We start from the raw sequence: 12,695 nt of genomic DNA, 5'->3' as shown, positions 1-12,695 counted from the left end.
TTGTCTCGCAGAGGCTCCTCCAGCATGAGCTCTAATGTGCCAATGGGAAAGTGTCGTTGATGTTGAAAGGGTGCGAAAGAGCATGCCAGGATGTCACAGATTCAATGTTTTCACATTTGTACACATTTATACGTACTTGCGATGCGTAAGCCAAATTTATACAAGTACAGCACGCATACATTCTCACTACAAACCACACCTTGCATTAACTCTACTTTGTGTGTGTGTGTGTGTGTGTGTATGTGTGTATGTAATGGCTTTCATTATTCTCCTAAAATTTCCAGCTTAATTAATTGTAAAAAAAAAAAGCCCACCTTTAGAGGCCATTTTTCCCCGCAGAGCAGGGGTTGCCCTTTTTCAGGCACCTTGGTCCCCTTTTTGAAGCAATGTTTTATGGCCGGATGCCCTTCCTGCTGCCAACCCTGTTAGTCGCCTCTTGCGACACACAGGGAATTACCAGTGAGCTGGTACTCAATTTGCCGACCTCAGGGGGGTGACAGGCTGAGTCAACCCCCCTGGTGTTAATTCAGGGATCGACCGGGATTCGAATCCAGGATCCTAGGATCCCAAGCCGGCACCCTGACCGCTAAGCCAACACCAGGCCAGCTTAATGAATTGTAACTTTACACGAATATTGCATTTGCTGCCACGATATCCTGAGCTTCTTGGCTTTAACCTCCCGATAAATCTACTGCTGGTGGGAATTTTGGAACCGGCGGAGCTGAAGTGCTGAAGTCAAGCGTGTGATGCAAAGGGCCGGGGAGGTGCAATTCCCCACCTCTCTTACCTTCCTTCATCATGCCCACTTTGAGGCATTTCATGAAACGACATGCCTGGCAGGACTTGCGTCGGCGCTTGGTGATTTCACATTCATTGGTGGCTGGGCAGCTGTACTCAATACTGCCTGTGGTTGAACACAAGGGGTGGAAGTCAACGGGTAGAGCTCTATGGGCTTCAGATGAATAATGAAAAAAGCACAGAACAATCGGTGAGTCCGTTTCGGAATGGTGGGTCAAAGCCTTTGTAAGTAACTCCCATGTTACAAAGATAAAATGTATTAAGTGAAGAAAGATAAAATAAATTCCATAAATTAACTTACTCAATGTTGTTAATAGATGCATGCATATATGTATAAAAGCGAAATGTCCGTTTGTTTGTTTGTTTGTGAACCTACTCCTCTGAGCTATCAATAATAATCGGCATGAAACTTTATAGGATAACTTCTTTTACCACCCTGCACATAAATAGGGGTTTTAAAATAGTTATTTTCTCCCAATTCATAACTTAAAACCCTCCAAGCCACCACCTGTCGCCATGATCTCTGAGGGTCGATCCACGTCGACAAATCTTGATAAAACAAGTGGAACATGTCTTTCAATCCTGACAAATCTCAAACTCTTACGATGTCTCTCCGAAAAGACCGACTGGACAACCCTCTCATCCACTTTCTGAATAATCCTCTCCAAGAAGTTCTGTCACTCAAGCTTTTGGGTCTCACTATCTGCCATGATCTTTCCTGGAAAAACCACATTTATAATCTGGCCTCCAAAGCCAGTCGCCGACTGGGCATCCTCCGTCGTGCGAAGTCCTTCCTTGGCACACCTGAGCTCCTCACCACATACAAGGCTTTCATCCGCAGCTCAATGGAATACTGCTCTCCCCTCTGGGCTGGTGCTCCTGCCTCACACCTAGCTCGCCTTTGCGCTGTTGAAACCAAAGCATTCAGAATCATTGGAATCTCCCGCGATGAAGCTAACTCCAAGGGCCTCTCACTCACTCACCGCAGGCAGGTTGGTGGTCTTTCCGTCTTCTACCGACTCCTCTCTGGCCTTGCCCCCCCCAGCTCTCTCTGGGCTCTGTCCCGCAAATATTCCTACAGGTCGCACAAGATCTGCCTGCAACCCTCTTTTGGTTAAACTGCCAAAATCAAGACTCTCTGCTCACCTTCACTCCTTCATTCCTCTTTTCTCCCGCCTCTGGAACAAACTCCCTCACTTTCTTCAATCCCACTCCACCCTCCAAGTCTTTAAAACAGCTGTTCACCACCATCTCTTATCTTCCCCCATCCAAAACCTTGATCTTTTCTACCCCTGCTAATTTCACCCCAATTCCCCTTTTTGAAATACCAACTTCTGTCCTGGAAGTCCTTGGTGTCCTTGTGCTTTATACTTCTCCCCCCCCCCCCCCCCTTCGCATGCCTCCTCCCCCCGGGCCCTCTCCCTTCCACACATCTCCCTGCTCTCAAATGTTATGTTTGTGTGCTTCCCCTTCTCTCCCCATCTTGTCTTCCGCTCCCTCTTTTTGTATATTTTGTTTGTCTGGTTGATTTGTTTGTGAAGTAAATGTTAGCTCTTTCACGAGCCTCGATTCAGTATACAAAAAAACAAACAAACAAAAAAAAAACGCCGAATTTTATCGGATTTAAACACGGATATCGATATCGTTAGTTTGATGGTGAGCTCCGATCATCAAATATGTTATCACATGTGAGAAACGACTCTTAATTAAGACATTATCATGATCGGGAAGTTCGGCATTAAAGGAGTCACGTGACCTCTCAAATGCGCTAATTACTCAAAAACTGAAAATAGTACAAACACAACCGATACAAAGATTTAAAGGTAATTTTACTGCTCATCTAACATCACTCTCAAGTGTGGAAAAGTAGATTGTAGAAGAAAGGACCCACCTGATGCCAACTCCAAACCGGCACTTGACAACGGGTGAAGAACCTCCAATGATTACCTCATGGCTCATCCTCACAACAAGGTGAGTTGTTGTTTTGCATTGTTTGGGATCATACTGCTTTGAGCTCCCAAGGTTCATCACAACGAAACTTTCTACCATCAGATTTTAAACCACGATATACCTGAAAACGGGGTTTATACAGTGATGAGGAGGTCATTTGGCCCGTTATTTGGCTCGAGTTAATTTATTTACGAACGCAATGTATTTTCTTTACGCAATGTATTTTGTTTACTACAGCTTCACTCCTTTTTACACTTTTCCACCCCTGAGACCCCCCTAAACCCTTTACACCCATTATACCCCTTCAGACCCCTTACACGACACACCTTCGACCCTTTAATCTCTTTACACCCCTTTGACCCTTTACATCCCTTCGACACCCTTGACCCTTTACACCCTTTAGATCCCTTCAACCCTTCAACCCTTTACACCCCTGAGAACACCTTTAGACCACTTAAACTCCTTAGATCCTTTACACCCCTTGGACCCTTTACACCCCTTAGATCCCTTCAACCATTTACACCCCTTAGAACACCTTTATACCCCTTTTAACCCTTTACACCCCTTTGACCTTTAAGACCCCTTACACTCCTTAGATCCTTACACCCCTTAGACCCCATTGACCATTTATACCCCTTCGACCCATTTGACCCTTTACACCCCTTAGATCCCTTATACCCCTTTGACCATTTACACCCTTTAGAGTTTAGACCTTTCATACCCATTTCAACTCTTTTCAGACATTTTTCAGACCTATTGACTTTTTAAGACCCTCTGGACAATTTAAGACCATTTGGACACTTTTGACCACTTTTGCTGTTTTGTCCTTAGACACCTTTAGACTCCATTTCGCCCTTTTAAAGTCATTGATTCTTTAAACAGTTTAGTCCCCTTTATGACCCTAAAAACACTTTAGACCCCTGAGAAAATACGAAAACATTTCCTCCCAAAATCGGTTTTTCCGACCTTTCTGTGTACTATTTGTGTCGCATCACAAGTTACAATGATGAATCTAAACTGGTATCTCAATATATATATATATATAAAACTGAAAAACACGGTCCATGAAGCCGTACATCTGGCTGTCCGAGCCATGAAGCTGTGTGATTATATGTCTATTAATTAGGTACTGTTTGAAAGCCGGTTGTATCCTGTCTATTAAATATGTACGTCTATTAATTATGTATTGTTGGAAAATACCTTTCGACCATTTAGACTGCTGAGATCCCTTAGACCTTTGAAGACCCTTAAGACCACCAGTTTGAGGTTCGGGAACGGATACGTTGCCTGGTGTTTTTTTTTTTTTTTTTTTTTTTTTTTTTTTTTGTATACAAGATCGAGGCTCGTGAAAGAGCGAACATTAATCACACAGAAAGACAAACAGACACACAAAACAAATAACATCGGGAGCGGTAGACAAGATGGGGAGAGAGGGGGAAGGACACAAACACAACATTTGAGAGCAGGGACCGAGAGACATGGAGACATCGAGAGAACTGTGGGAGGGAGAGGGCTTTGGGGGGTAGGCATGGGAAGGGGGGGGGGGGGGTGGGAGAGGTATAAAACATATGGACACTGCCAAGACTTCCAGGAAAGAAGTTGGAATTTCAAACAAGGTGGATCTGGGGTGAATTAGTGGGGGTAGAAAAGATCAAGGTTTTGGATTGGGGGAAGATAAGAGATGGTGGTGAACAGCTGTTTTGAAGACCTGGAGGGAGGAGTGTGATTGAAGTGAGTGTGGGAGTTTGTTCCAGAGGCGGGAGAAAAGAGGTATGAAAGAGTGAAGGTGAGCAGAGAGCCGAGATTTCGGCAGTTTAACCATCAGAGGGTGGCTGGCAGATCTTGTGCGACCTGTAGGAATATTTGGGGGACAGAGCACAGAGAGAGCTGGGGGAGCAAGGCCGCAGAGGAGTCGGTAGAAGACAGAAAGACCACCTACCTGCCTGCGGTGAGTGAGTGAAAGGCCCTCAGAGATAGCTTCATCGCGGGAGATTCCAATGATTCTGAAAGCTTTGGATTCAACAGCGTGAAGCCGAGCCAGGTGTGAGGCAGGAGCACCAGCCCATAGGGGAGAACAGTATTCCATTGAGCTGCGGATGAAAGCCTTGTATGTGGTGAGGAGCTCAGGTGTGCCTAGGAAGGACTTCGCACGACGGAGGATGCCCAGTCGGCGACTGGCTTTGGAGGCCAGCTTGGAAATGTGGTTTTCCCAAGAAAGATCATGGCAGATGGTGAGACCCAAAAGCTTGAGCGACAGAACTTCTTGGAGAGGATTGTTGAGAAAGTAGATGGGAGGGTTGTCCAGTCGATCTTTTCGGAGAGACATAGTAAGAGTGTGAGATTTGTCAGGATTGAAAGACATGTTCCACATGTTTGACCAGTCTGTGATTTTGTCCAGGTCTTCAGAGAGTGAGGAGGCTGCAGACTGCCGATCTGAGGGAAGAGGGATGGAGCGGCAGAGAGTGGAGTCATCAGCAAAGAGATACAGAGGATTTTCCAGAGAGTCGGAGAGATCATTGATAAAGACCAGAAAAAGCACAGGGCCCAGCACACTGCCTTGGGGAACTCCAGCCTGAACGGGAAGGGGAGATGAGAGAAATCCATTCAGGGCCACACGTTGACTACGACCAGAGAGGAAGTCCGCAAGCCATGCATGGAGATTTCCATGGATACCATAGGAGGAGAGTTTGGTGAGCAGAGCTGGGTGCCAGACCGTATCGAAGGCACGTGATATGTCAAGGGAGACAGCTCTGCTTTCCTGTTTGGCATTGAGGACCTCCATCCATTGTTGAGACAGCAGAAGCAGCATGTCCAGAGTAGAGTGACCTGGTCTGAAACCAAATTGATGATCAGAGATCAAGCCATTGGAGAAGAGGAAAGATTTCATATCCGAAGCAATGATGGATTCCATGACTTTGCTGATAATTTGGAGCAGGCTGATTGGTCTGTAGTTGCAAGGATCTGTTTTTGCACCTTTTTTGTGTAAAGCGGTAATGTTTGCTGATTTCCAGGATGCTGGCAGATGACCTTGAGCAAAAGATAGGGTGAAAAGAACAGAGAGAGGGTGAGATAGAGCGGCAGAGCAGGATTTTAGGACCCGTGGGCTGATGCCATCTGGTCCAGTTGCAGAATCAGAGTCGAGGTTTGACAAAAACTCCTCCACCTTGTCAGGAGAGAAGGTCACAGAGTCCAGGAGCAGTTTGGTTCGACTGGGAAAGGTGGGAACAGAGAGAGATGGGTTTGGGACTAAGGATTTTGAGGCAAACACAGAGTTGAGGCATTCGGCTTTGTCACGTGCGATGTCAACTGTGTGGCCATTTGAGGTAAGGGAGGGGATGGAGGGGGAAACAAACACCAGAAACGGATTTGACCAGACGCCACCAGGATTTGGAGGAAGGAGACAGGTTTGAGAGTTCATTCTTGAGTGAGGAGTGATAGTGCTTCCTGGCACTCCTGAGGGTAGACACACACTTGTTCCGAGCTTGGTGGAAGGAACTGAGATTTCCTTCAGTTGGATTAGCCTTCCAAGAGGCAAAGGCAAGTTGTTTCAGGGCAACTGCCTCACCACAAGATTCAGTGTACCATGGACGGGAGGAAGGGTAAGACAACTGAAGGCGAGATGGGATAAATCTGTGCATGAGAGAGATCAGTTTGCTTTGGAAGAATTCCCAGGAAGAATTGATGTCAGAGGCAGTGGAGATGGGAGACCAATCCAGACGATTGATGGCTGCTTGAAGACCGTCCCAGTCGGCCTGAGTGAAATGCCAGACTCGTCGACGCTGAGGAGGCTCTCTGAGAATGGCCAGAGAGATGTCCACTTTGACAAGCACATGATCAGAAGAACCGATTGGAGCAGAAGAAGAGCAGCAGACATTAGCAGGGAAGTTAGTCATAACCAAGTCTAGAAGAGAAGATACTCCATTGGCTGAGATCCGGGTCGGGAAATTGACAGATTGTGTCAATCCCAGTGAGTCACAGAAGTCCTTTGCTGAGGTGCCATGACTGGTGAGAGAGGAACCCACACCCAACCAGGTGGCATGATGACAATTGAAGTCACCACATATGAGGAAGAGAGAGTTGGGATGAGTGGATAGAAGTTGGTCCATGTTGTCAGGCAGTGAAATGTAGATGGAGTCATCACTGTTTGGGGGACGGTACACAACACATATGAACAAAAGGTGGGAGCGGAGAGGAAGCCGTAGCCAGAGGTACTCCTGGGGGTGAGGAGGAGAGAGGGCAGTGCAAGGAGAGTGAGGAAGAGAGTTTTTGATAAAGATAGCCACCCCACCACCAGGCCGAGGCTCAGGTCTATCATACCGGAGGAGGGAGTAACCAGGAAGAGATATTAAGGAATCAGAGACATCTTGAAGGAGGAAAGTCTCTGTTAAGCAGATCAAGTCTGGATTGTCAGAAGCAACCTGTATGGAGAGATCAGTCAGGTTTGAGCGAAGGCCCCGGATGTTTGAGGTCCATACCGTTAATGAAGAGAGAGGGGGAGCATCGGGTACAGGACAGGGGAGGGGAGGAGTAGGGTAAGATGAAGGATGAGAGGGGGAGGTAGGGAGAGCAGTTGTTAGTGTGTCAGCGATTGCAGAAGAGTTCCAAGAAAGGGAAGGATGAGGAGGATGAAAGGTTTGAAGGTGAAGGGATGAGGCACAGAGAGGGGTTGTTTGAGGGGGGGCAGAGGAAAGAAGAAGGTTGGGGGGGGGGTGGAGGTATGAGATAGAAGGGAGACGAAGTGGGGAGGAGGCAGCTTTGAGGAGGAGGGGGGAGGAGGGAGAATTGGAGAGGAATGGTATGGGGGGAGATTTGAATGGGAGGGGTTGGGGGGGAGTTTTGAAGGGGAGGAGTGAGGGGGGAGTTTAGGAGGGGAAGGGCAAGGGGGGAGTTCAGGAGTGGAAGGGCAAGGGGGGAGTTCAGGAGTGGAGGGGTAGGGGGGGAGTTTAAGAGTGGCGGGGCAAGGGGGGAGTTTAGGAGTGTAGGTGCAAGGGGAGGGATTTGGATGGGAGGGGCAAGAGGGGAGTTTAGAAAGTGGATGATTAATGAAAGACGAACATTGAAAACAAATTGGGTTTGTTGTGATTTTCAAGTTAGCAATCCGGTTCAGAATGATGGAGGAGGGATGGAATGAATGTGAATTTAGACCATGTAGTGAGGGAGACGTATAAGATATTGAATTTCTTTTTTTTGAGGTGGAATGAGTTGGAGAGGAAATTGAGAAAAGCCTTTTAAATAGGAAGAAAAACAGCGTGTTGTAAAATACCACTGAGTAAAACACTGAAGGGGAAAGGTTATACATATTTAAATAATATTTAAACAGAACCATGAACAATCTTATGTGCACAAAAATACCAACGGGGGGAGAGCCGAGAGAGACCACCACGAGTCACGTGAAGGGCAAACGGTGGATGGCAAGGAGTTAATGGGGGCGGGGCGAACAGCACACCTGGACAGAAAATACAGGATGAGTCAAGAGTACATGTGGAGAAAGGAAAATAAATGTTTTTGGTTTTTTTTTTTTTTTTGGTTTTTGGGGGTGGGGGGGGTGGGGAGGTGGGGATTTAGAACGTTAGACAGAGTATTATGTTCGGGGTAGAAGGGAAAAAACTAAGAGCCAAGCAAAACACGATTAAGATAACAAACACCGACGGGGGTAGAACTACAAGGCCGCACACGAGGAGCAGAACACGATTAAATAATTACAAGTTACAGGAAATTCAAACCAAAAGTAACTATAATCAAAACAATAACGCATGGACGATAAAATAACGAGTTGAAATTTGACAATCTATCTGGGGAAATGGGGGAGAAACACGTGGTCGAAGAACGAACGAACGAACGAATAAGAATGAATAAACGAATGAGAACAGAGAAGGAAATGTTTTTTTTTGGATTTTTTTGAGTTGTGATTTACACAAGGAAGAGGGCTATGGGGTGAAAAGATTGGGAAAACAGAGAACGAAAGTTATTGGATCACAAAAACACGGACCGCTGAGAGAAAAACAAAGCCTCAAGGTTGTACAGTGTTCACTGTGCAACTACAAGGCCTCAAAACACGACCCGAATTAACACGATTTTCAATACAGGTATGAAAGATTTGCACCGAAAATCTTCGTCGGGAGACAATATATACACCATAAAATAAATAGTTATAACGAAAATACAAATGGGAACAATTACTTAACTTCGATTTCGATGGATAGCATGGAGAGCTGAGAATAAACGAACCCTCGCCAGCAAGACCGGAAACGGAAGTCAAGTGTTGGGCTGCGGGGGCACCAGTTTGTTGGAATAATTATATATATACAGTATATATATATATATATATATATAATTATATATATATATATAATTATATATATATATATATATATATAATTTCAGTTCTCCAGCCTATTAGCGCACGTAATGACGTCACCGTCATGTACGTACGCTCTGCCTGTCAAGCTCTCGGAAGAACCATCCGACAGAGCATAATTTTGATCTTTGTTCAGATACTGTCATAATAACTGGTATATAGCTGGCATAATAACTGGTATATAACCAAAAGGTTTTCAGAGTCATAAGTGTAGGCAGGACTCACTGCGTTGCCCTGATGAAGCCACAACAGGGCGAAACCAGGTCGGTAACTGAGTTTTACATACACTTATGACAGTATCTGAACTAAGATCAAAAAATTCTGCTCTTTCGGAGGGTTCTCTTGAGAGCTTGACAGGCAGAGCGTATGTACATGGCAGTGACGTCATTACGTGCACTCATTGAAAGCTGGAGAACTGAAATTATATTTAGATTGGTTACTCCCGGCCGCATCCAGGCGATTCCATATAATGAGTGGATACCAGAGATAATGTGCCGTGTGGCAGGCAGTGCTTATCGCTCCCATTAAGGTACAGCATAGCTGAATGGGATACCTTAATGGCGGTTCACCACTGATGGTATGAAATCGCATAAAAACTGATATATATATATATATATATATATATATATATATATATATATATATATATATATATATATATATCATCATGATGGGATAATAATCATGCTTTAGATTTGCTATCGTGATAACGATAATGGAAATTAATTGTCACGATAATTCGTAAATAACGATATCACGATATCATGACAAATATCACGATAAAGAGCATGCACAGTAGGTAAAATGCACCTTGAACCCGGATAATTGAACGACACCATCTTTCCCACTCCGTTCGGTCCAATGAGAATGGAGAGAGGAGAGTAGAACGAGATCACCTTCTTGTCCTTGTCCTCAGTACCAAAACTCCACACACCAAGTACGCTCACCTTCTCAATCTTTAAAATGATGTTGTCTTGAGTGCTCAACTTCGCGCACAGACAAAGCGAACTCAAGCGGATCGGCGACTTCAACACCGGCAGCAGTTTTGGTGCCTTGATGAATTGGTCGTTTGTTTTGATGTTTATTGCTTAATGATATACAATTTAAATTACATCTTGGAGAATATACATTCCATATTATATCACCTGCTTTATTTTATAGAGCTACATTCAATACGGGAATATGTTTTGAGAGAAAATAAACAAACGAAACGCTTAAAGCAGTCAATACACCGTAGAAATCTCGGCTTTCAGAATCATTGGTATTTCAGAATCAAGTGAAAGGTTTCACCACATGCGCAACAACGGTACACCGTTACGTTGGTAGTCGCGATTGGGATCACCGATGTAATGGTCGTCAGATTCCGACAAGGAGTCAGGATGGTTGATGTTTTTCCTTTTTGTGCGAATATAAGTAGTCACGTGTAGATGCTGCACTCGGAGGCATACGCACCTCTGCTGGACCACCTCGTCAGACTATATCGAGGTTGAAGGGCCGAGAATGAAGACTTTAAAATGAAAACCCAGTCGCACTTTTGGTCCAGATGTGTTTTGAAATTTTGTTTACATTCACACATACATATACATACATACATACACACATACATACATACACATACACACATACATACATAAACATACATACATACACACATACATACATACACATACACACATACATACATACACATACATACATACATACATACACATACACAAATTGCAAATTAAATTATCCAGCTTGTGCGTGCATCACCAATAGGTGAGCAGCATGTCATACACTGTCTCTGCCCACAGATGATCTCTGTAGCTTCAAAACCGGTCTTTAACAGCCCTGTGCCACTTCAGCACTCAGGCCCGAGGGGTGGACTCAATGGTAAATGGAGTGTGGATATGGGACAGGTATCAACTGGAGCGTGGATATGGGACACTGGGACAGGTATCAACTGGAGTGTGGATATGGGACAGGTATCAATTGGAGTGTGGATATGGGACACTGGGACAGGTATCAACTGGAGTGTGGATATGGGACAGGTATCAACTGGAGTGTGTATATGGGACAGGTATCAACTGGAGTGTGGATATGGGACAGGTATCAACTGGAGTGTGTATATGGGACAGGTATCAACTGGAGTGTGGATATGCGACAGGTATCAACTGGAGTGTGGATATGGGACAGGTATCAACTGGAGTGTGGATATGGGACAGGTATCAACTGGAGTGTGGATATGGGACAGGTATCAACTGGAGTGTGTATATGGGACAGGTATCAACTGGAGTGTGTATATGGGACAGGTATCAACTGGAGTGTGGATATGGGACAGGTATCAACTGGAGTGTGGATATGGGACAGGTATCAACTGGAGTGTGTATATGGGACAGGTATCAACTGGAGTGTGTATATGGGACAGGTATCAACTGGAGTGTGTATATGGGACAGGTATCAACTGGAGTGTGGATATGCGACAGGTATCAACTGGAGTGTGGATATAGGACAGGTATCAACTGGAGTGTGGATATGGGACAGGCATGATGGGCCAAATGTCTAAAGTCTGAGTATGTTTCTGCCTAATTAGCACGATGTGTCCACTTCCACCCCATTGATCTTAAAGGTCAACTCATCTGGGACTTTATTAAATAATTCACCCCGTAGCTGCTGAGGTGACAAATATACTCCTTCCTGTAGCCTAGGTGCTGACATGACAAAGGACTGTTAGTGCCTGCTCATTGACACTACAAAGATCCATCCGTGGGCCAAGGAAGCCCACGGCATGGTGTGGAGCCTTTGTGTGACGCACACACAAGTCGGTGCATTAATTTGCATCACTATTTCTCTGACTGCCTTGGTAATTAACCCTTTGGCTGCTTGTGTTGCCACAGGCAGTTTGTGTGGCTGGTGACAGGTGCTTATTAAAAATTGCACGGCAATGGCAATGGTGACACATACATCTGTGACGTAACTGTAGCTAAATGGAAAATTACAATCCATACGTGTGTGTGTGTTTGTGTTTGTGTGTGTGTGTGTGTGTGTGTGTGTGTGTGTGTGTGTGTGTGTGTGTGTGTGTGTGTGTGTATGTGTGTGTGTATGTGTGTGTGTGTATTTGGTTGCGGTTTGCAACACAGTCCTATGCAACAGAGTGGTAGATGTTGGAAGTGGGGATCCCAATGGGATCTCCCCCTATTTGGTTTGTGCTGGTTCAGCAGTAGAGGTACTGGGACGACTGGAAAGGTTGATGCGGTGGGCAAGAATGGGATTTAAAGCAAGAAAGTCGAGGAGTGTGGTAGTGAGATGAGGAGTGGTGGATAACATGCACAGGTTTGAGCTGGGAGGGGAGGTGGTTCCATCATTGGAAGAGGCCCCTGTGAAGAGTTTGGGAAGATGGTATACAGTGGAGTTGAATGATGTGGGAAGAGTGGAGGAGGTCAGAAACAAGCTTTTGAGAGGTTTGAAGAGGATTGATGGATGTGGTTTGCCAGGTAAGTTGAAGGTATGGTGTTTGAAGTTTGGATTGATGCCACAAGTATTGTGGCCATTGATGATGTATGATATTGCAACTGGGCATGTGGAGAGGATGGAGGTTGTGGTAAGC

General features: G+C 45.2%; 1 protein-coding gene across 1 annotated transcript in view; it reads right to left on the bottom strand.

The window, feature by feature from the left end:
• Window positions 1-12,695, bottom strand: part of ESRRG (estrogen related receptor gamma) — a 544,168-nt gene that overhangs the window by 155,936 nt on the left and 375,537 nt on the right. The window contains 1 exon segment of the mRNA XM_068129597.2: window positions 788-904. Coding sequence (XP_067985698.2) covers window positions 788-904 — 117 coding nt within the window.

This window comes from Myxine glutinosa, chromosome 9 (assembly GCF_964187855.1).
Source record: "Myxine glutinosa chromosome 9, kmMyxGlut1.1, whole genome shotgun sequence".
In the NCBI taxonomy this organism is placed as follows: domain Eukaryota; kingdom Metazoa; phylum Chordata; class Myxini; order Myxiniformes; family Myxinidae; genus Myxine; species Myxine glutinosa.
The sequence above is the reverse complement of the archived record's forward strand: the minus strand, read 5'-3'. Positions and strand labels throughout refer to the sequence as shown.